Here is a 21,377-nt window from a genome sequence, read left to right on the forward strand (position 1 = left end):
GATTTATAAATTAAATTTTAATGAAATTTCAGTATCACAAAAAATTAAAAATAGTATAATGTTGTTCTGTTATTAAAAATGTTTAAAATATCTTTTTTCGTGATATCCTACATACATAAACATGTGTATCTTTATTGAAAGTTAGTTCGGATGTCGTAATACATCTACATGTACTAACAGAGCACATGCATATCTTATTGAAATGCATTTTTTTCTTCATGAAATATACATATATACCATATTTTTAGAGAAATCACTCATGTTCTACATGTTAATTATTCTTTTCTTTTGTGATAGGCTTTAATAAATATAACAATCATTATAGTGGTAAATCTTCTGAACAGTGGGAGGCAAATCGGAACGTGCAAGTGAGAACGGGATTCTATTGTCTTCATGCGTCATGATTGTACAGCTTCATGCTCTAGTTCCCAAAATCCTTTGTAAATTTGGCAATTGCATCATGGTACTTATCATCAGTAGATGGTTTTGTTGTTGATAAACTTTTAAGGAAGTCATCCTTTAAAAAATCCAAAACTTTTGATACAATTGTTTGAAAATCATAGCCGGACATGTTTCAAAGAACTTATTTTGATAGAAATACCGAAACAATATTAATTTTGTTTATCAAAAATACGACAGTACTTTAAAAAATCTCACCATTTTAAGCTTTGGTAAAAAGATCTGGTCTTCCTTTAATTCTGACCACGTCATGGCTACAGCTCCTGGAGTTTCTGGAGAACAAGGTGTCCATTTCTCACCCGCTGTCTGCTGGTTATCTGAAGTTGTTTCTTGAACCTTTAATAATAAATATAGTCCCTATTATTTGATCGTTAAGATAGAAGAAACAAGATTTCATAACCATTGTCATTTCCAATTCTAACATCAAAACTCATTTCCATTTTTAGGAAGTCATCAAAATTTGACGCTTTTTTTTAAGTCTTACTTTTACATAATGTGTTGCTCTTTGAATCAATCGCACCGGCTGCAATAAAGCATCTCGAACAAGTACAACAATATCAGCACCAGTGAATCTATAAATAGTTGCTTTATTTTACTAATATGTTTATGAGATTAGTCACCATTATTTGGAATGTAAAAATGAAAATGTGATGATATAGTATACATGCACATGCCTGAAGAAGTTCAGTAAGAAAGCTTAAGTTTGGACACAGATGTGAAGTTGCTGCACACATATCTTAGCACGGAAAGCGTCCCAAAATTCGTACTTTCAATTATATAATTTCCATAAAATAAGTTTGTTGTAAATTTATGTTCAAGTCCCTTTAAAGAAAATGAGCTTTCCTAATATGCAATGGTGACCAGATCAGAGTGAGAAAGAGAGAGAGAGAGAGAGATGTCCAAGTCATAACATTGCATAGCTCCGTTGTATAAGTGCATGTATTTTTTTTAATCTTACCCATGTGTCCGTTTCACAATTTCCTGGAATTCTTTATCAGATAGATCAATGTCGACACCCTTTAACTGATATTTAAATATATCAAATCTTTCCATATCATCTGGTAATGGAATTTCAATTCTGATAGGAAAACTGTAAAGAACATATTGGAATTAGTTTGATCATAGATTTTACCCTAAACGCAAAACTGTTGATATGGATATATTGTGGCACGAAAGTTCTCTCTATCTCTCTCTCATATTCTATCATACATTTCATGAATAAGTACCAATTTAATACAGCGGAATTTAATTTCCAGGGTTTATTTGTCATTCCGACTACTAATATGTCTTCTGTGCTATTGTTAGGTGACCCTTGAAGCTGAAGTAGAAATTCGGATGCAATCCTTTTTCCTTGGTCTGTTTCTGTAACACTTAGTACCTCAACATCATCCAAGAAAATTATTACTGGCCTTTTAAGCCTTGCTTGAGATAAAAGGTTTCGCACATCTCTGAAAATAAAATGAACATTTTATTAATATCAATTATCTAGACTAAGAGTGCCATTCAAAAAGTTTTCATACTAAAAAAAATAATTTGATCTTGAAGACCAGCAAGCTTGAATTCAAAATATCCCCTTTTTTGTTTGTATATCCTATTATTATTTTCAATAATGATAATTAAAATTATTTTCTTATTTCAACACTCAATCTGGGACACAATCAATCAGAATTGTTAATTTACAGAGGACTTATTACCCATCGTTTTTTAGTTCGTAGAAAGAGAGACTGAAACAGGTCACGTGTTTCAGTTCCGTTGCTATAGCGTAAGTCAGGAGAGTCTTCCCAGTTCCGGGTTCCTGGAACATTATGAAGTGATAAGCATAAATGGCTAAAGCATGAATTCAGAGATATCACTTGTTAAAAAAAGATTTAAACTTAAAACAGCAGAGTTTAATATTTTTATCTGTAGTTACCCTTTAAATTACTTACCCCGTACAAGATAACATGACCTACATTTTCAGCAGCCTCTGTAATTAGAAAAAAAGTTGAAATAACCAGAAGTCTCTGTCGAGACTGAATTAAGCTCTACTGGTTTGTACTTACCGGTATAGCAAAGGAAGAGAAAAGTTCTTAAGAAGTTGGGAATTGAAACTTTACCACAGCAATAAAAGTAATAATGATCCTTGATTAAGTCTCTTTATGTTCTTAGTATAGTCTACTTGCATGCCACATTATATTATAATCAGACTTAAACTGCCGGAGGAGTAGCATTTTGAGATTTTTTAACAGAAATTTCTATTTTTAGTTACCATGGCAACACCGTTCATCGAAATCAAAAACCAATATACAGAATTACGTATCTTAGTGTAGTCTACTTGTGTGCCAAGTTATATTGAAATCAGACCAAAACTGTAGGAAGAGTAGCATTTTGAAAGAATTTCATAGAAATTTCTATTTTTAGTAACGGCAACACCGTTCATCGAAATCAAAAGCCGATACACAGAATTATGTATCCTAGTGTAGTCTACTTATGTGCCAAGTTATATCGAAATCAGACCAAAACTGTAGGAGAAGTAGCATTTTGAAAGAATTTCACGGAAATTTCTATTTTTAGTAACAACGGCAACACCGTTAATCAAAATCTAAAAACGATACACAGAACTATGTATCTTAGTGTAGTCTACTTGTGTGCCAGGTTATATTGAAATCAGATAAAAACTGTAGGAGGAGTAGCATTTTGAAAGATTGTTTACAGACAGACAGACAGACAGACAGACAGACGGACGGACAGACAGACGGACGGACGACGGACGCATTACTATCGCATAAGCTCTTCTGGTCTCTGACCAGTAGAGCTAAATATCAAATAAATTACTAAAAAGAAAAAAATTGCTGCAATAGTAATATATACTTCTTGTTTAATTCTGTTTTTAAAATCACTTAACTTTAATCTCTGAGGATTTAAAAGGCAAAATGACCGATTTCTTCATTCTTTCCTTGATATTGATTGGAATAAATACATTTTCAATTGAAACGTCTGGTTTCCTCGACATAGTATACAAATCTTCAAAAAATATAATAAAAGAGCATGTATATTGAGAGAAAAAAGAAAATATTCAAATAAATATTTACTAAATAACATACATGTACATACAATCAACGCAGAGACCGGAGAGAGAGAGAGAGAGAGCATATTTTATGTAAACACGGCCAATCTAATTTTCTCAACAGAAATAAAAATACTTGCCATCATCCATTTCTAACGAATGTTCTTTTACCTAAGAGTCATCGTGAGAACTGAAAAGGCCAGGTCCGAAAATATGTACAACGAGTTGACCTAAAATAACAAGATGTTTACAAACTATAAATAGCTGTGAGGCGTAAACATTCAATCATGTTCATGACAGAATCAATGGGAGTAAACGTCTAGAAGCAACAAACGTATTTTTAAAACTATATTTAATAGAATTTTTAATGTTAATAATTGTATACCTTGTATTAGCGTACATAAGTCACGATGATTATAAAGATCAGTAATAAAACGGATGTCTTGGCTACACGAGTGATATATATTTAGGCCTAAGCTCTTCTGCAAGAAACATTCAAATGATTGTAGTCAAGGTTTCTTTGGATAATAGATAATACTCCTAATAAACAAGTATAATTAAAATAAGTTAACAGAGCACCTTACTCACCTTTCTTTATGTTTGTATTTCCTATTTCATGTTGTTTACAAATTCATCAATCTTAAACGGTATCTCATCGATTCGTCACCTGCATATTCGTAGCACCATTTTTTGACATGTAACATCGTTCACATGTATCTATGTTGCTGTAGTTCTACAGTACCTTTCCTGGATGATTGAATATTTTGAAGTGCACTCAGCTCTTAACTAATTCGTTACCAGACTTGCCTCTGCACTTTTAAAATACTTATTTTTCATGAGCGAGAATTTTACAGAATCTCCAAGAATCTCCTAGTCATAATACTCCAATTTACTAGTTTATATTCTTAAACCCCTGTTACACCGGGGCTGCGTCCTCACGGCGACTGCACGGCGTCCTCAAAAAATGCAAAACGCCGATGTGATCGCAGTAGAGTCTCCTGAACGCCGTAGGGTAGCTTAGGGTCTCATAGAATGCCAGGGGACGGCGATCACTTTGAGCATGCACAAAGTACGCGCCGGTCTGATAAGAACGCAGCAGAAACGTAGTATGATCGCCGAAGCAGCGCGTTGAGATCTCCAACAACGTAGTGGGAGCTCCGTACGAACGCCGTGAAGACGCTCATGATCGCGGCACGAACGCAGTGATAGTAGACTGCGCTTCCACGGAGACATCGCGGATATGTCGCGGAGTCCTAGGCGATGTCACCGCGTTTCTATCGCGTTTTTACGTTGCTTCTGATAAATGAGATTTATCGTTTTATGATTTTTTCGACTGCGATTACACAGCGACTGCACGGAGTTGTCAGCCAGCTCACAAAACAAGAGCAATAGGATCATATTTGATCAGCGATAATCTCAGAGAAAATTACTTGTTCTGTCGTTTTACTTAAATTTTGTAGAAAACTTTTCAGTGTGTTTATTATTTTTTTTTTACATTCATAATAAAATCAAAGAAAATCTAACAACACATCTGAACCTATAAAATTGAAAAAAGGAGTTTAATCATAAAACTATCAAATATAAATAATTTAGTACTAAATTATTTAGATAGAGCATTTTAATTATCTAGAATATTTTTAGAATTTCTAGGCATGATTAGAAGTTTTTCATCATAGACTTTTCATCGTGTAACTTGAATTTTTAAACAAAAATGTTTTACTTTCCTTCTGAATATATTTTAATGAGTATAGAACGCATTGTGAACGTATTGTGAACGCAACAGGCGCAGTGAGAACGCCGTGAACACGAGGTGAAAACTCCCAACGCGCCGTGAAAACTCCGCGGAAGCGCAGTCAATCGCCGAGAAATCTCCGTGGGAACGCAGTATAACGCCGTGAGATCGCCGTAGAATCGCATCCGTCGCCGTGACATCTTCATATTGTGAAAATTTTACAGAAATTCGTGCAATTTTCCTGCGATTCCACGGCGATTTTAAAAATCTAACAACGCCGTAATGACTCCGTGTGAACGCAGCTTGGTGTGACAGGGCCTTTAAAGAGGCAGGGGAGTGGCAGCCATTTTTAGACTATTTCAATCTCCTCTAAAAGGAGAGCTCTATATAAAAATATACAAAAATGATCAAAATTTTAAACTAAAATATATGAATTTTTCTTTGCCAAATGATAATTGACAGCTAAAGATACCGTATCTAAAAAAATAAGTTAAATCTGGTGGTTAATTTGGGATTAATTTGTTGAACCACCAGCCTCCTTAAGATATACATGTACATGTAGTAGTCATTTTAGAATATATCGTTAAGAAGCAATGTATCATGGTCCAAATTACTTCGAAAAAAAATCGTTCGGATATATGAATTTGCATGAATTATTAAATTAAATTGTAACTCCATGCTATGTACACATACTAATATAAGGCTACAGTTATACATGTAATGATATTGATCATTCATTTTGTAATGTAAAAATATGATACTCGTTTTTTACAGAAACCAGTAAAGAAGAATTTTACATGATGTCAAAATCGGTATAACATTAATTCAATTTAAAAATATTAAGATAGTTTGACTGATATCAGATATTTTCATTTCCAATGTCTTTGTCTTAACAAATCGTTAATGCACTGTAGTTTATATTATATAATGATTTTTGTTGATTATTCGATTGATTACACGTTAGATATGATTCGGCTTAAATTCTGAAGTGTTAAGATGCACAGGTACACATTTTAACTGTATTCGGTCACAAGAGTAAAATTCACATTCAACTACATATATGATATTTCTGTTTATTCAATTCCTTTAATTTTTCCTGACCCGCTGTAATTTTTAAAACACAGTTTCATGGAATATGGTGTCATTTTTCGCGGTCTTTTAACTTTGGCAGTTTTACTCATGCATCCAGAGTGGCCGATTCACTCTCTTTAATGCTAGTAAATAAGGCCTGGGATTAAATTTTAAAATACTCTTTGTGAAAGGACATTGTTTTTCCCGCACTTCAAATACTCTTTTTCACACGATATTTAAACATAATTAACTTTTATTCAAAAATAGATTACATTTTTTTTATAGAATAAATAATTCATAGTTTGATATTTTTGATTATCAAAATTTGTCAACAATGTTTATGCAATTACTAAAATTGTTTGAAAATTTTAATTAAAAACGTTTTGGTATGATGTAAATGCTATAGTAATATAAGTGTACACAGTATCTTCCCGGGCTGTATCCAAACTAAACTCTGCTACATTCAACGTTTCTGCTTGTGCAACTGAAGGTGAAAATTCTTCTTAGGATGTTAGAGGAGTAGATGATTCTAAGACGTATTTGTGGTATTTATAGCTATTAAAAATATAAGATAAAAAAAATTTAATTTTGATCTTATGAAAATTTAAGTAGTAGTAGCAAAACAAAGACATATTACATCTTTACTACTTATATGTTACATGTATTAATAGATAAAAAAATCAAGTTCAGAAATACGCTTTTTAACTACTTTACATTAATTAAATATATACTGTAAAATCAAATATTTTCGTGTGGTCAAATTTTCGTGGTTTGAGGAAAAAATGCTGGTTTGTGGGGATTTGATTTCGTGGCTGAAGAACTTTTTAGTAGTTGTGCATATGAAAATTTACATTTCGTGGTGGACATAAATTCGTGGGTCTCTTCATACCACGAAAACAACGAAAATTCACAGTATACACATTAAAGTACCACTTTCGAGATTTACGGAAAAAAGTCTGTGCTTATATTTCCCTTTACTATTTCCTTCATTTAAAATAAAAAATTCCAGCGTGAAAGGGAAACATATTTAACAATTTATGCTAGGCAATTCAATTTAATTGTATAAGGATATTTTTTTTAACTTTTGATTTTACCTATACATCCTTAAGAGGGACTGTAATGTTCTTAGATACAATTACATTGTTGTCGGCATCCCTTTCCATAGTAAAGATACAGACAAATCTTCTCACAAACAATATTCACCAAATGTTCCAGATTCACATCCATATGTAAGCATATAATTTTCACTAATAAATTATTTTATACCCTTTCAATTAAAAATAATCAAGTTATAAAATCATCTCACGAAAGGACTTACGACTTATGTACTGGCACATCGCACGAAATGTTGGTAATGGACAAGCAGACCTGCAATCTCCACCAAAATAAGCCTTCATACAAGCTGTAAACCGATACAAAGACATGATGAAGTTATTATCTAACATTAAATCATTACAGTTTTGAAGATGAAGCTTTTGAATAATGATACAAACGTATGCCTTGTTCCACATAAACTCCACTTCAACACGTTGCTCCATCTTTCCTGATGATTAAAATATTCACACTAGTTGCACAAAGAGATGTCTTGTTTTTAGTTCACCTGAGCCGAAGGCTCAAGTGAGCTTTTCTGATCATAATTTGTCCGTCGTCCGTCCGTCTGTAAACTTTTCACATTTTTTACTTCTTCTCAAGTTAAAATAAAGGGACAATACCCCTTACAAGGGGTTATAATCAAGAAAAGACAAAAATAGGGTTGGGTCATTGATAAATTTTCTTCTCAAGAACCACTGGGCAGGAAAGCTGAAACTTATATGAAAGCACCCTTGGGTAGTGTAGATTTTAAATTGTTAAAATCATGACACCCGGAGGTAGAACGGGGCCAAAATAAGGAATCCAAGTTTTACATACAAATTTATCTGAAAAATCTTCTTCTCAAGAGCCGCTGGGCCAGGAAAGCTGAATCTTATGTGGAGACATCCTTGGGTAGTGTAAAAATGTACGTAGAATCTAAATTGTTAAAATCATGACCCTGGGGATAGGGCGGGCCACAATAGTGAATGAAAGTTTTACATAGTTGACGACAGGAAATCCATTCTATTACAATAACATTTTTACTACATTTCCTTGTCTGATTTAGCACTTCCAGAATAAATTAAATCTCGCCATTAATATCCCCCACTTTCAGCGGGGGACAATACATTCATGTGTATGTGAACTACTATTTGCCTTTAACTAATTTTAGCGCCTCGCTTATTGTATGTACAATGTAGATCATATTGAAACACTTACCAAACTTAATTTCCAAGCGTAGGGAAGCAAAGCAAAGTTCATAATGTCACGTACAGACTAATTAACACTTATAGAAAAAGCAATATAAAGAATTACGTACTGTAGTCAATATTGGTTAGAAATGTAAATCCTATTTTTGCTATGATTTGTCCTTTTGGCATTTATACATTGAGATAAATTTTAGACATGTCTAGACTATTGATCAATACAATATTAGGATACATGCTGAAATTGTGTAAATTCATTTAATTTAATTGCAAATTGATTGTTTTGCAAAGAAATATCAATGCTCTTTGAAGATAGTGAAACTATTTCGACAATGCCAGTTTTATAATTCTGTTTAGCTAATGATCACGCAAATATGTAAAGAAAACCATATTTAATTATTCAAAAGTTTTAATTTGTTACAGTGAACACTTTAAAATAAAAAAATGTGTTATAATGCATGTATGAATATTTAATTTGACTGCACTCAGAGAAAACAAAAATATGCCCTCGAGGGCCAAGTAGTCGTACTCTTTTAAGAGAATATTACTGCTAAGTACAATTTAAAGGAAAACTATGGTTATTTGATCTAATATTTTAGCTAACCGTGTAAATGTCTAATTTTCTTATTATGTAAATATTTCTAAGCGCTCCATTAACTTATTTATTGAGGCGCAAAGCATATGAGGTTTTACAACGGCCATATTTGTTTAGGTCAAGTAGTTGGTTACATCCTACTTATTATTTTTAGAATCGGTAAGAGAAGAAAGTAGTGCAGAAAAAATGACAAGTTTCTTAGTTTGCAGACTTGCATAAAAGATTGTGAAGATGTACTAGACTAAGCACAATTGTTGATAAGGAGTATCTCTCGGATCAAAAAAGCTTGGCAAATGTAATTAATAGGAAAAAAAAAGATCAGCCGAATTATTTTGTGTATTGTAACCCAGTTAAATGTCTGAAGTTTCCCGACATACACTTTCATTTTTAGAGGTTCCCACAGACAGAAACAATTTGCCGGAAAACGAATTTGACATGCCACATCGAGATTTTAACTAAGGAAAGACAACTTGATGTGCTTTGATTTCAGGGGTCACTTACGAAATTAGGGACATCGCCATGAGTAGAAACGTTTACATTGTCGCCTATGGGAAAACAAGAACACGGTACCCTTTCAATACACATTAAGCCCTGTGTTTTTCAAAAATGAAAGTGATATAAGAAATTAAAATTCATCCCTTCTGAATCATACGGATTCCATGCAGTAAGAATACATAAATTGTTTTTCTCATATGACCTCCTAAATGCTAGTTGAGACGTCATTAACTTGTGCATTTCCCTCATTCTCTTAAAAAGTTGCAGAAGACACCAATTTTCAGTGAAAATTCTTTTCAGAAAGCATACTTTGCCACTATCAAAAAGATTTTGAGATGTGTGATATTTCAAAGCAATTTACATAATATATAAAAAAATTAGAGCGGGCGACGGTGGCAGACACTATTTTCCAAAGGAAAATAAGCACAGAAATGAGTCATTTTAAGGGTATTCTGCATTAATTGTAGAAATGTACCAATAAGTGACGTCATGTTTCCAGAAGGGTCATCCTTTATGTCATATTCTTTAATGATTTATCATATTTATCTATTCACTTATTGTAAAAGCCAATTTCATAACTTTTTATAAACATGAAATCTTTTGGGCTCAGTAAAGCCCAAACCGTACCTTCTTCTTTGTGGACTGTACCCAGTTGTGCGCGCGAATAGAGCAGCAAATATATGGGGTAAAGAAAAATGAAAACAAAATAAAAACTCATTTTAGGTGACTTATTCTTCCACAATTAAATAATTTTTTGAATTTTTTTTCTTTAATAAACTTTCGAATTAAGTTGATTAAGTAAATTTCACGATTTTTATTCTAAAGTTAGTCTTTCATTACTTTCTCTGTACATGTATTATATTCCTAAGTAATAATTACGTATTTCAGTATAAGGACCAATCAATTATAAATGCTTTAAAAGGAATTGTTCAATCTTGTCACTTGTGTTTTTGGTGCCAGACGATCTTATCTACGTTATTGTCCTTTCCGATAAATGAAAAAAAAAACAATTTTACATATTTTGCAGATTTTTCTTTATATAAGCAAACAAGATATATTCATTTGCATTTTACAGAATTTATTATTTCACGTAATGTTTATGCAAATCTCAATCTTTACAAATGCAGCACCAATTAACAATTCATTCTCTTAATTATAATTGGAAAAACCGACCGATAACGATCATTTATGTTGTTAGTGAGGAGCGTGACGTAAAATTAAAATTTATTATTTTGAGTGCGTTTGAAAAGGTTTTTATCTTTGCAATTCAATAACGAATGTTGGGTTTTTAAAATAGTTGTAAATATATTATATGCTGTATGCACAGACACTTGTTTCAGTAAGAAAGTTCTAACCCATAGTATAATAATGACACCTAGAATAACATTCATATGCATTTACATTTTCAGAGGAACAACACTGACAAACTGTTTATACCCATGTCTCCTGCGATAATTGATCTTTATATCTATATATATTAATGAAAATGTTTATATAACAATCCAATAAAGTACTACAGAAAACTGTCGTTGATTCATCTACATAATGTAATATGTTTTTTAATAAACCTGATTATACATGTATGTAATTCAATATTCGTGTTTGCATGTAGAACATATACTTATAATTACTATATAGTCTTTTAAAAGTTCCTAGTATATGATATATTTAAACGCAAACAGTTTATATCACCGTTTATTCACCGGGTTCGAGCCCGTATTCTCTTGAGGGTTAATGCGCATGCAGAGGCATTATGACATCAAAAATAATACCTCAAACAATGTTGTGAACAATGCAACAACCAGCTGTGTATTTCAATAAGTATCAATAGCCTTGCCTTAGTAAAGAATGGTTTTTTCTGGTTGTATATTATATTGATTTTATGTCAATCTCTAAGTTGGGGGATTTCAACCCTCAATTTTAAAATTGTTTTGAATATTATTTCCGTACTTCCCAATCAGACACAACACGAATATCTATAATATATCTTAACACCTACAGAAATTGCTAAGAAAGATCCAATCAATTCATAATTACAAAGCAATCACGAAGACACTAATTGTATTAGGTGGGAGGATTGTAATCACGTCGATCAAACTGACAGAGGTATAACCATAAGCTGAGTGAGGTGCAAAAGGACAAGGATGTTATAAACTTATTTCTGAATTCTCCTTTTCTCCCAACAATGGATGTATATTTCGTTCTAATGACTTTGGCTATTATTTTTGTACTTTTGCCGAAACTATTAGCATCTTCAAAATCCATAACACAGTCCTTTTTAGATTATTCCAAACCTGACAACAGACCTGATGACAGTTCTTTGATTGGAATGTTCTCTGCAAATTCACAGTTAGTTTGTGCCAGTGGATGCATTGATCAATGCACCTGTTTCGGCTACAATCACGGATTAAAGAAATGCCGCATTCATGAAAGATGTCCCCTCAATATCATGAGAACGCCAGAGAGTGGTTGGAAGTATCTCGTAAAAGAAGGTAGTTTACTTCATAAAATGAGATTTCTAATATTTTTTAAAGAAATTATGTGTCGGAGTATATCCCATTTTGTTACATCTTCTTCAGCGTTTGACTGTAAGGAACTATTTGATAGTGGTATTAGGGGGTCTGGGGTCTATACAATCCAGCCGTTGCCTAATCAACTCATTGATGTTGTTTGTGATATGGAAACAAGCGGCGGAGGTTGGACGGTAAATATTCTCATTTATTCCTTTGATTATTTCATTCTTTGTTCCTTTTCCTTTGACATTCATATGTCTTTTGATTTGCTTTATTTTTTTCAATACTACAAACATACACTAGCTGTAAAATGAAAATAAATGGGCATAATTCATTGAAAAATTGTTACCTCAAAAGTTTTATTTGTAAATATTATCGAATTCTCGCTTGTTTGTTGGAATAATTTTCAGTATAATGTAAATGTTGACATGTGTGTGTAATGCATACCAGATATTCTATGATATCGAATTTAAAAAAAAAATTTCTCCGAAAACAATCCACTTTTGATAGCTAATCATTTACTGACATTCCGACTTAATCAATTACTTGTAACACAGATAAGAAAATCACATAAGCTGATTTTTACAATTTTGCTTTTTCACATCAAATTCAGATAGTTTGGTACATTTTTTCTAAAGTTTACATGTATATAATACTTTAAGCAACACACTAAAATGTTCTGTAATTTGTTTCCATCCCTAAACCTTTACTGAGTGTGATTTGTCCACATTTGTTATTTCATTGAAGTATTATTAATATTTCAAAGTTTATTTTATTTTCCAAGTCTTAGGGGGAAAAATCGAAGAATTATCGACTTTTCTAAACCTGGAACATAAAATGAAGAAATAAAAAATGTTTATATCACATGTCTTTAAGCTCAGACTTCTTCTGATCAATAATATTTATTATCTTCAAAGTAGAAATGCATTTTGAACAGAATTCTAGTGGTACATAGAGCATTAAAATTATTTTAAAAAATTATGTATTGATAATACAGAAATGTTGTTAACAAAAGGAATACCATGTAAGTAGAATTGTTAGCGAGGATTTAATTTCGGCATTATTAGCAAGGGTTCCGGGAACGCTAAATTGAATATCGCTAAAAATTAGTTGTGTTTTATTTGTAATATCTTATCAAGTGAACATTTTAAATTCGCTAAAATTAGTCTCTCAGAAAACGGTAATTAGTATGGTCATTGCCTCTTCTTTAAATCAATATCAAATTTAATATTGGTATCCGGTTTACTTTTCATATGATTTCAAATTAAATGTCATGAAAATACCGTATTTTCTACATAATTCTGCTAAAGCCGTAAAGTACGGGAAAAAGAAAGTTTAAATTGATTATGACGTCATAATGGATCTAGTACCAAAAGTTAGTCTAAAGTTATTTACTAGATCTTGACCTTAAGAGGTGAACACTGTAAAGAGATAGAGTATCTTTCAGGTGGTAATAATTCTTTAATATTTGTCTACTTAAACTAGAATAAAAACGGAACAAAATATTGAAAAGTATCTTCGTCCTTATTTCTATTTTTCTAGACACTTATGAATCGGGAGGATGGCTCCATAAGTTTTGCAAAAAACTGGATAGAGTATAAAATTGGCTTTGGGAATATAACCTCCGAATACTGGATTGGTAAGAAAATATCCTTTTAAGGTTCATAAACCAGCTCATATAAAATGTTATTTAATAGAATCTATTGTTATAGAATCTATTGTATATTTCCTTTTAAAATGGTATTTCCGATGTTTTGATATATGCATTTCCAGTGATTTCTTTTAGGAAATGAGATCATCCATCACCTAACAAGAAAGAGAAACTCCTTGCTGTATATTTCTGCAACACATATCCTTGGTTTAAAATATTTTGAAAAATATGACGTATTTTCAATTTCTGACGAAAAGCGTGGTTATGCTCTAGATATTGGAGGCGCCTCTGGTTCTCTTGGTAAAGTATCAGTTAAGTTCCTAAAAAAGATATGCCTTTATTTGTTGTCAAATTGTTTGTATATTAATGATTTTACATTAAGAAGAGGTATATATTTTAATCCCTAATTATATTCACATTTTCATTTCCACCCCTTTTTCTGATTGAAAATCCATATTCTTTTGTTTCAGCATTTCATGTTTTTAATCTTTTATTGTAATTTTTTAACTCAACTAAATCAACTTTAAATCTTTATTTTGAATTTCAAGTACGACGACTTTTTTCTTATATTAAAAAATACAAACCTTCATTTTGAGCATTTTAATAGGATGATAATTGATCTATGTTTAAGGTGACGCAATGACATTTTTTATGCCTGGCTTGAATCTGAATGGAATGAAGTTTTCAACCAAGGACAAGGATCAGGACAAATCATTTCTATCCTGTTCTGAAGACACGGGAGGAGGAGGGGGGTGGTGGTACAATGCATGCCATATAGCCCTCCTAACGGGTCCCTACGGAAGTGTCACCTGGGTGAATCCTTGGAAACCACTATTCCTCAGTGGAATTGATGTTCATTCTGTTCGAATGATGGTTAAAAGAGCACCATAGAAATAAATGTGTTTCCGTTTTTACTACGTATGCCGATAATTTAGCAAGAAAGAAATGAACAAGATCCTACGTGTACGACAAAAAGGCGTGAATGCATTGTGCAAACCATATTAATACTATTTTCATTGATTTTATATTACTTTGTATCTTTGCTTTGGTTTTCTTTCCCTATATTTGTTAAATTGAAATGGAATATATATTTCTCACAAGGACTGGAAGAAAAGCAGAAGTTTTTTTCCACTTCAAAATGTTGTATTAAAATAAATGTATGACCTTCAATGCATCCTTTGTATACTATTATTATTGTTTTATTTGTTTGTTAAATGTCCCTTCGAGTATTGTTTTCTAAAATTGAGACGCCGATAGTTGTCGGGAGGTGTCTGCTAATTTAGACCTTTACTTGAAACTAAGGATCTTTTTATAGCGGTAAGGGATCTCCGTGCCATTATCTATTGAGACGACTGATTTCGGTTTACGGGTCTCATCCGAAACTTTTCACGTAAATACAAACTTTCTGCTCAGCAATCCTAGAACAAACGCTCTAACCACTGTATCAAGCGGGCCAACATCTTTTTTGTCTATTATTTGCTATTGGAAAGAAAATATTTTCTATTAGACATCAACGACTATTTATTTTAGATCTTTTAGGCAAGATTACGAGAGTGAATACCTGTCGTCCGATCATCTGTTTGTCTTTCCGTTTGCTATTGAGCTTTCAAAATGGAATTCCTCTCACAGACGGGTCTGATCTGGTGCATAAGTGGACTCTAATATACTTGTACATGTTCTATTTTTTCAACTTCTCCAAGAGTTTGGCGTTTTTTTCCAGTTCAATCATCAATAAACTACAGTCTTTGGAAACATCAAGGTACATGTAGCTGTGCATTTTGCAAGGAGAAGCAGTCTTTGCATGGTTATATACAAGGAATTATCAAAAAGTTCGTGGCGCAATAGAATTTAAACCACTTTAGGTATATCAATGAATTTTGAGATATTTAGTTAGCATCATCTTTTCTGTCTAAAGAAAAACACCACAAACCATGAATTTTATCTTAATAAATTAATAGTGCTTTTGTAAGCAATGGTTTGTCTAGGCGGTGCAACCTCGAAAATGACGTTTTTTTTCGCCCTCAGTATTACTGAAAAAAACTCTTTTGTTATGAACATTTGGCATCAATTAAAAATCCTATTAATTCAGGTTTGTGATGAGACGGTATTAGTTCGTATAATATAGTTCGTAATGTTTACATCAATCGGTAAGTTCTATAAAAGTTTATCGTACATTTTATATGGAGTGTCCAAACAATTGAGGACTTGAAAATGACGTCAAAAGGGGGAAGTGGTTTTTTTTCCCAACATTCTATAAAGTTTTGCGCATGAAAAAAAAAACTGTTATACACCTAGGAAATGTTTAAACTGTCTACAGAGAAATAAAATGCATCCAGAGGACTTGTTTTGTAATGCCAAAATAGATTCTGAGAGAAAAGAAATGAACAGTTAATTTCAATTTGTACTCAAGGTGTAAAAAGTCAATCACGTCAAGAAATGACGTTGATTATTTGTGGTAGATATTGAACTCAAAAAGCAAATTATGCTGGCACAATTAAGCAAGAATTTCTCCAAATGTATATGCAATGTTATATGCATTGAAAGCAGCCTTTCATGACTTGTAAAGGCATAAAAACAAGAAAGGTTTAAGTCCTCCAGGAAACTTCATCAAGATAAGTGAATGAGGTAAAAGAATCAGATTTGAAAAATGTGAAGTTTTGGGACTTCATAAAATTAAACGACCACAGTGCCGGTTGATCATATAAAGTCGTTTTTATTTGTTCATAATTTTGTCAATAATGAACGTATCAAGCTAAAAATTTCAACATTTCTTTATTTTTTGTTGTTTTATGTTCCTTATAAAAGTACGATACTCCGTAGTATCAATTTTATCACCTCAGTCTACGAAGTTTTGATAACCCCTCGTACATATACGAACACAACAGAAACAATTATATACTGATAAATAATATAATCTATAAAAAACATCATCCATTAAAAAACAATAACCAAATGATACACTGATGATCTGTAGAATCTATTAAGTTATTCTAGTGTAAATATTTAAATATTTTCCACAACATTGATTTTAATATGACTGTTTTTCCTGATCAATTTAAAAGCTTTAAAACATGTCTAATTTTAATCCTAATTTTTTAATTGAAATCATAACAGGAAGTTTATTCAAGTAAACAAAACATTCAATATTCTAAATATTTAGATTTTGAGTTTCAAATATTTCCTTGTCGGTAACAATGAATTAAGAGTACTTGAAAACCGCTGCTAATGGGTTTTTGAATATTTTTTTTCTAAAATAGGCTTTCTTATTTTAAATGCAACAAAATCAAGGACAGACTAACGTGTTTATTTTATAAAAAAGTTATATAGAAGGGTCAGGATTTAATGACATAGTGTTTTAGAAATATAAGTATCAGATTGAAGCATATTTTGACGATTTATAATCGAAGCATAGTGGAATTTTTTTATTCAACATCTGCCTAAATTCCAAATATGTTCGAATACTCATTATACTTTCTTTTATTGTCCCTAACCCATTATAGTGTGTGACGTCATTATCGGCTTTGTGAGATTGGAAACATTTTTGACAGATGTAGTCTCTCTGTTCACAAAGCATGAAATAATTTGGATAGTTTGTAGCTTTTAATCCTCATGTGTAATAACAATTTAGATAATGTTGATGAGATTTTGTGATTTTTTAGCTGTAACTTCGATTGAAACTAAACACAGGTACTCTGAATAAGATAATGCATATGTACATTACCAAGAAGAGGGCTGTTATGACCAAAAGTCCGACTATATTAAAAATTAAAGTTCGTGACGAACCTTCTATCTTCAGCGGTCCAGTTTTCTTCAAATAAAAATCATTGGTTCCTTGCGAAATGTCTCTGAGACCAATATTTTTCTCTACTATTGGAAATATTACTTTGTCTATAATATTAACAATTTGTTGTTTGATTTTTATGATCATTATTATTTGTGAGCGATATATTTATCCATTTAATTTATTGTTCGGTTTTTTATATTGAAAACGATATTGTATTATGAAAATGATTTAGAAATTGCTTCAAGACCAAACTCTGATACAATCGACGCTTCTGCTCGTGCAGTTTGAGCTAAAAATACTTCTGAGGATGTTAGAAGAGAAGAGGGTGATACTGGGGAATATCGTGTGGAATTTTCAGCTTTTAAAGAATAGAAGAAAATTAATTTTGACTTGATGAAAATGTAAGTACAAGTAGCGAAACGAAAACATACTTTACCTAAGTAAAAATTATTCCTCAAAATTAAAAGACAAATTCATGCCTAAAGGAAAGATGATACAAACAATTTTTTTTCTTTAAAAAAATATTTAATTTCATGTCATAAGATTAGAAAAGTGGATGATTCTTAAAATTTTTTCTCCAAAAAAACTGGAATTTGAAATAGACTTGGAAAATATTAGTAATATTTCAATAAAAAAACAAATATAGACATATCACATTCAGTAAAGGTTAACAGGTGAAAACAAAATTCAGAATATGTAACCTTGGTGCTAAAAGTGTAATATAAACTTAAGAAAAATATACCAAGCCATGTGAATTTTGTGAGGAAACACAAAATGACAAAAAATAGCAATATCACATAGGCTGATTTTTACCATTTAGCTTTTCCTAATAAAATTGACCATGAAAAACATATATAAGTTACCTCTTTCAAGCTTAAGTTTGGCTAAAAAAAAAAATACTTTTATTTCCTTACTCTTTCACATATATTTAAAATTGAATAATTGAGCATGAAAGGGAAACAAATATTGATGCGTAGGCGATTCAACATTCTTTCAGTTTTTTTCTTTTAGTTTAACCTATACATCCTTTAGAGGGGTCACAGTGTTCTTTGGTACAGTTTTAATGTAACTGGCATCCGTCACCATAGCTAGGGTATCGACAGGTATTCTCACAATTATAACCCAACTTCCCAGATTCACAACCATCTATTTACATATATTTGTCATTTTTTAATTATTTTTTTCAGATTTTTTAAAATTTAAATTATTAAATGGCAATCACGCTATTGAAATCGTATTCTAAGTACATAGATAAATACCAATAAAGTCGTAGACATGATAACATTTTTCAAACGGACAATTACACACTGACCGGCACCTGTCACCGAATGTCGGTGGAGGACAGGCGAATCTGCAACCTTGACCCTCGAACAAGCTGTCATTGAAAACAAAGTCATGGAATAAGCTAATTACCCAGAATCCGACAGTTTATTCATGAGATTGGAATATTGAACTATTATAAAGATTGAAACGTAAGCATTCATTCAATGCTTTGTCCCAATCATATCCAGTGCAACATGTTATCCCATCTAACCTGATAAGCAGATAATTCATATGTAGTGGCAGAAATATGTCATGTTTTATCATAATTAGGTTGGTTGTTATTACGATTTTATTTAAGGAAATATTAAATTGATTGAAAAATATCTTCTTTAAATAAATTTACTTATTAACAAAAAAAAAAAAGTCTTGCACTCAATCATTTTTTAAAAACAGTCAAACAAAATGTTTTCCAACGCGTTATCATTATCATTCATCCAATATATGAAATTATTTATACAATGTGTAGAAATTCATATTCCTTCTTACCCTCCGCATTTTTTGAAAGTTTTGTACGGCGACTTTTTTTCTAAGAAAAACAAGTACAAACCTTTATTTTTGAGTGTTTTAATATACTTGTATTTAATTTATGATAATTCATATATGTTTAAGGTGACGCAATGACACCCATTTTACCTGGCTTGAATCTGAATGAAATGAAGTTTTCAACCAAGGACAAGGATCAGGACAAATCATTGCTATCCTGTGTTAAAGACACGGGAGGAGATGGAGGGTGGTGGTACAACGCACGTCATATAGCCCTCCTCACTGGTCCCTACGGAAGTTTAAACTGGACGTTTCCTTGGAAATCGCTATTTCTCAGTGCAATTGTTGTTAGTTCTGTTCGAATGATGGTTAAAAGAGCACCATTATAGATTTATTTTCTTTTTATATGCGTGTTGATGATTCGACAAGAAAACAATAAACAGGATCCTAGGTGTACGACAAAAAGGTCTTAGTGTTTTGTACAAACCAAACATATAACAGCGGTTTTGTTTTTCATTGATTTTGTCTTACTTTGTGTCTTTGCTTTTGATTTTTTTTACCCTATTTATGTTAAACTGAGAATGAATTTATTTTTCTGAGAAGGACTGTAATGTATTCAGAAGTTTTTTTTATCACTTTAAAATATTAAATGTATTAACTATAATGTATCCTTTGTTTATTATAATTATTACTATTTTGTATTTTGTTTTGGTTATATATCACTTGTAGAATTAATGTTAGCTAATATGGAAACGCGAACAGATGGCGGTCGGTGTCTGCAAATTTAGACCTGAAATCAGCACTAAGAATCTCTAAGAATTAAGAGATTCTCTCAGTGCCATTATCTACTGTAAAAGTGGTTATTTACACTGGTTGTTAAGTACGCGATTGTGACCAGCAAACATTACGCAGGGTTGTAATATACGCGGTCGCACTAGTTACCGAAAGAAATTTACGCGGCCTCGTTACTAACATCGAGTTTTTTCCCCATTGAAAATGATAATAAAAAAATTAAAATAATTGCAACCAAACTAAACATATTAATAAGATTTTATAATGTTAAGTAAATATAACGTCGATGTGCACAGTCAAACATGTGAACAAGTTTTTTCCCCATTGAAAATGATAATAAAAAAATTAAAATAATTGCAACCAAACTAAACATATTAATAAGATTTTATAACGTTAAGTAAATATAACGTCGATGTGCACAGTCAAATGCGGTGAAGTGTGAACAACTGGTGTCCGTTTTATTGTAATTATTTACGGAAGCTCAAACTTCAAAGGGGGATCTACTTACCTGTATCTGCGTGTCGAGTGTTGACAATTAGGTACGTTTGTAGTGACTGTCAGTTTATGTAACATTTTGAACTAATCATTTGAAATTCAGAGAGACAAACACGAATATACAAAAGAAATGAAAATGAGTATCAATGTTTTGAAGCTTTTAATTGCGTGACGCTGCTTTGAAATATTTTAAATGAAGATGCATTTTTCATCGCACAATTAAAAAACTGAAAAGTTAGTTTTCTTCTCTGTTTGTGATATATTTATCTACTCACGTGTGTTCAATACCACAATTAATGCACGACTGGTTCAATCGGTCTAACAGTATAAATAATAATCTAGATTTATTCTGGAAGTTTGAAATTTTGTGACCGTACGCGCGGGGGTCTTTTACGCGGTTCTTGGCTTACCGCGTAAGTAGTGTAAATTTCCCCCACGCGTAAATAACCACTTTTACAGTACTGAGACGCCTGACCTCGGATTACAGTTTTCAACTGAAACTCGTCAAATAAACACTAACTTCTTACTCCGAGATCCATAAACCAACGGTCTCACCACTGCAGAAAGCGGGCCAACATCCATTCTATAATCATTTGCATTTAGACAGAAGACTTCTATCAGAAGACTTGAATCTAAGAAATAAGGAGACGTCAAAAATATTC

General features: G+C 31.9%; 2 protein-coding genes across 5 annotated transcripts; one reads left to right on the forward strand and one right to left on the reverse strand.

Moving 5' to 3' along the window:
* Position 1: 1 nt before the first annotated feature.
* Positions 2 to 4,196, reverse strand: LOC134244235 (vacuolar protein sorting-associated protein 4B-like). 3 transcript variants are annotated; one of them, XM_062726496.1, is made up of 10 exons: positions 4,094 to 4,196; positions 3,646 to 3,735; positions 3,343 to 3,462; positions 2,388 to 2,425; positions 2,154 to 2,254; positions 1,686 to 1,907; positions 1,418 to 1,549; positions 944 to 1,031; positions 658 to 795; positions 2 to 517 (listed from the first exon to the last, which is right to left on the reverse strand). In XM_062726496.1, the coding sequence occupies exons 2-10, from the start codon at positions 3,653 to 3,655 to the stop codon at positions 422 to 424; spliced, it is 945 nt and encodes a 314-aa protein (XP_062582480.1). In that variant the 5' UTR covers positions 3,656 to 3,735; positions 4,094 to 4,196; the 3' UTR covers positions 2 to 421. The 3 variants fall into 3 exon arrangements, with proteins under 3 accessions (XP_062582480.1, XP_062582481.1, XP_062582482.1); XM_062726497.1 differs by having other exon boundaries at positions 4,090 to 4,105; XM_062726498.1 differs by lacking the exon at positions 4,094 to 4,196 and adding an exon at positions 3,891 to 3,947.
* Positions 4,197 to 7,458: 3,262 nt separating this feature from the next.
* Positions 7,459 to 14,784, forward strand: LOC134244234 (fibrinogen-like protein A). 2 transcript variants are annotated; one of them, XM_062726495.1, is made up of 6 exons: positions 7,459 to 7,537; positions 11,957 to 12,166; positions 12,254 to 12,378; positions 13,730 to 13,826; positions 13,974 to 14,138; positions 14,470 to 14,784. In XM_062726495.1, the coding sequence occupies exons 2-6, from the start codon at positions 12,004 to 12,006 to the stop codon at positions 14,727 to 14,729; spliced, it is 810 nt and encodes a 269-aa protein (XP_062582479.1). In that variant the 5' UTR covers positions 7,459 to 7,537; positions 11,957 to 12,003; the 3' UTR covers positions 14,730 to 14,784. The 2 variants fall into 2 exon arrangements, with proteins under 2 accessions (XP_062582479.1, XP_062582477.1); XM_062726493.1 differs by lacking the exon at positions 7,459 to 7,537 and having other exon boundaries at positions 11,628 to 12,166.
* The last annotated feature ends 6,593 nt before the right edge of the window (positions 14,785 to 21,377 follow it).

Source organism: Saccostrea cucullata, unplaced genomic scaffold, assembly GCF_032062105.1.
Source record: "Saccostrea cucullata isolate Sc308-1 unplaced genomic scaffold, CSIRO_AGI_Scuc_v1 ctg6129, whole genome shotgun sequence".
In the NCBI taxonomy this organism is placed as follows: domain Eukaryota; kingdom Metazoa; phylum Mollusca; class Bivalvia; order Ostreida; family Ostreidae; genus Saccostrea; species Saccostrea cuccullata.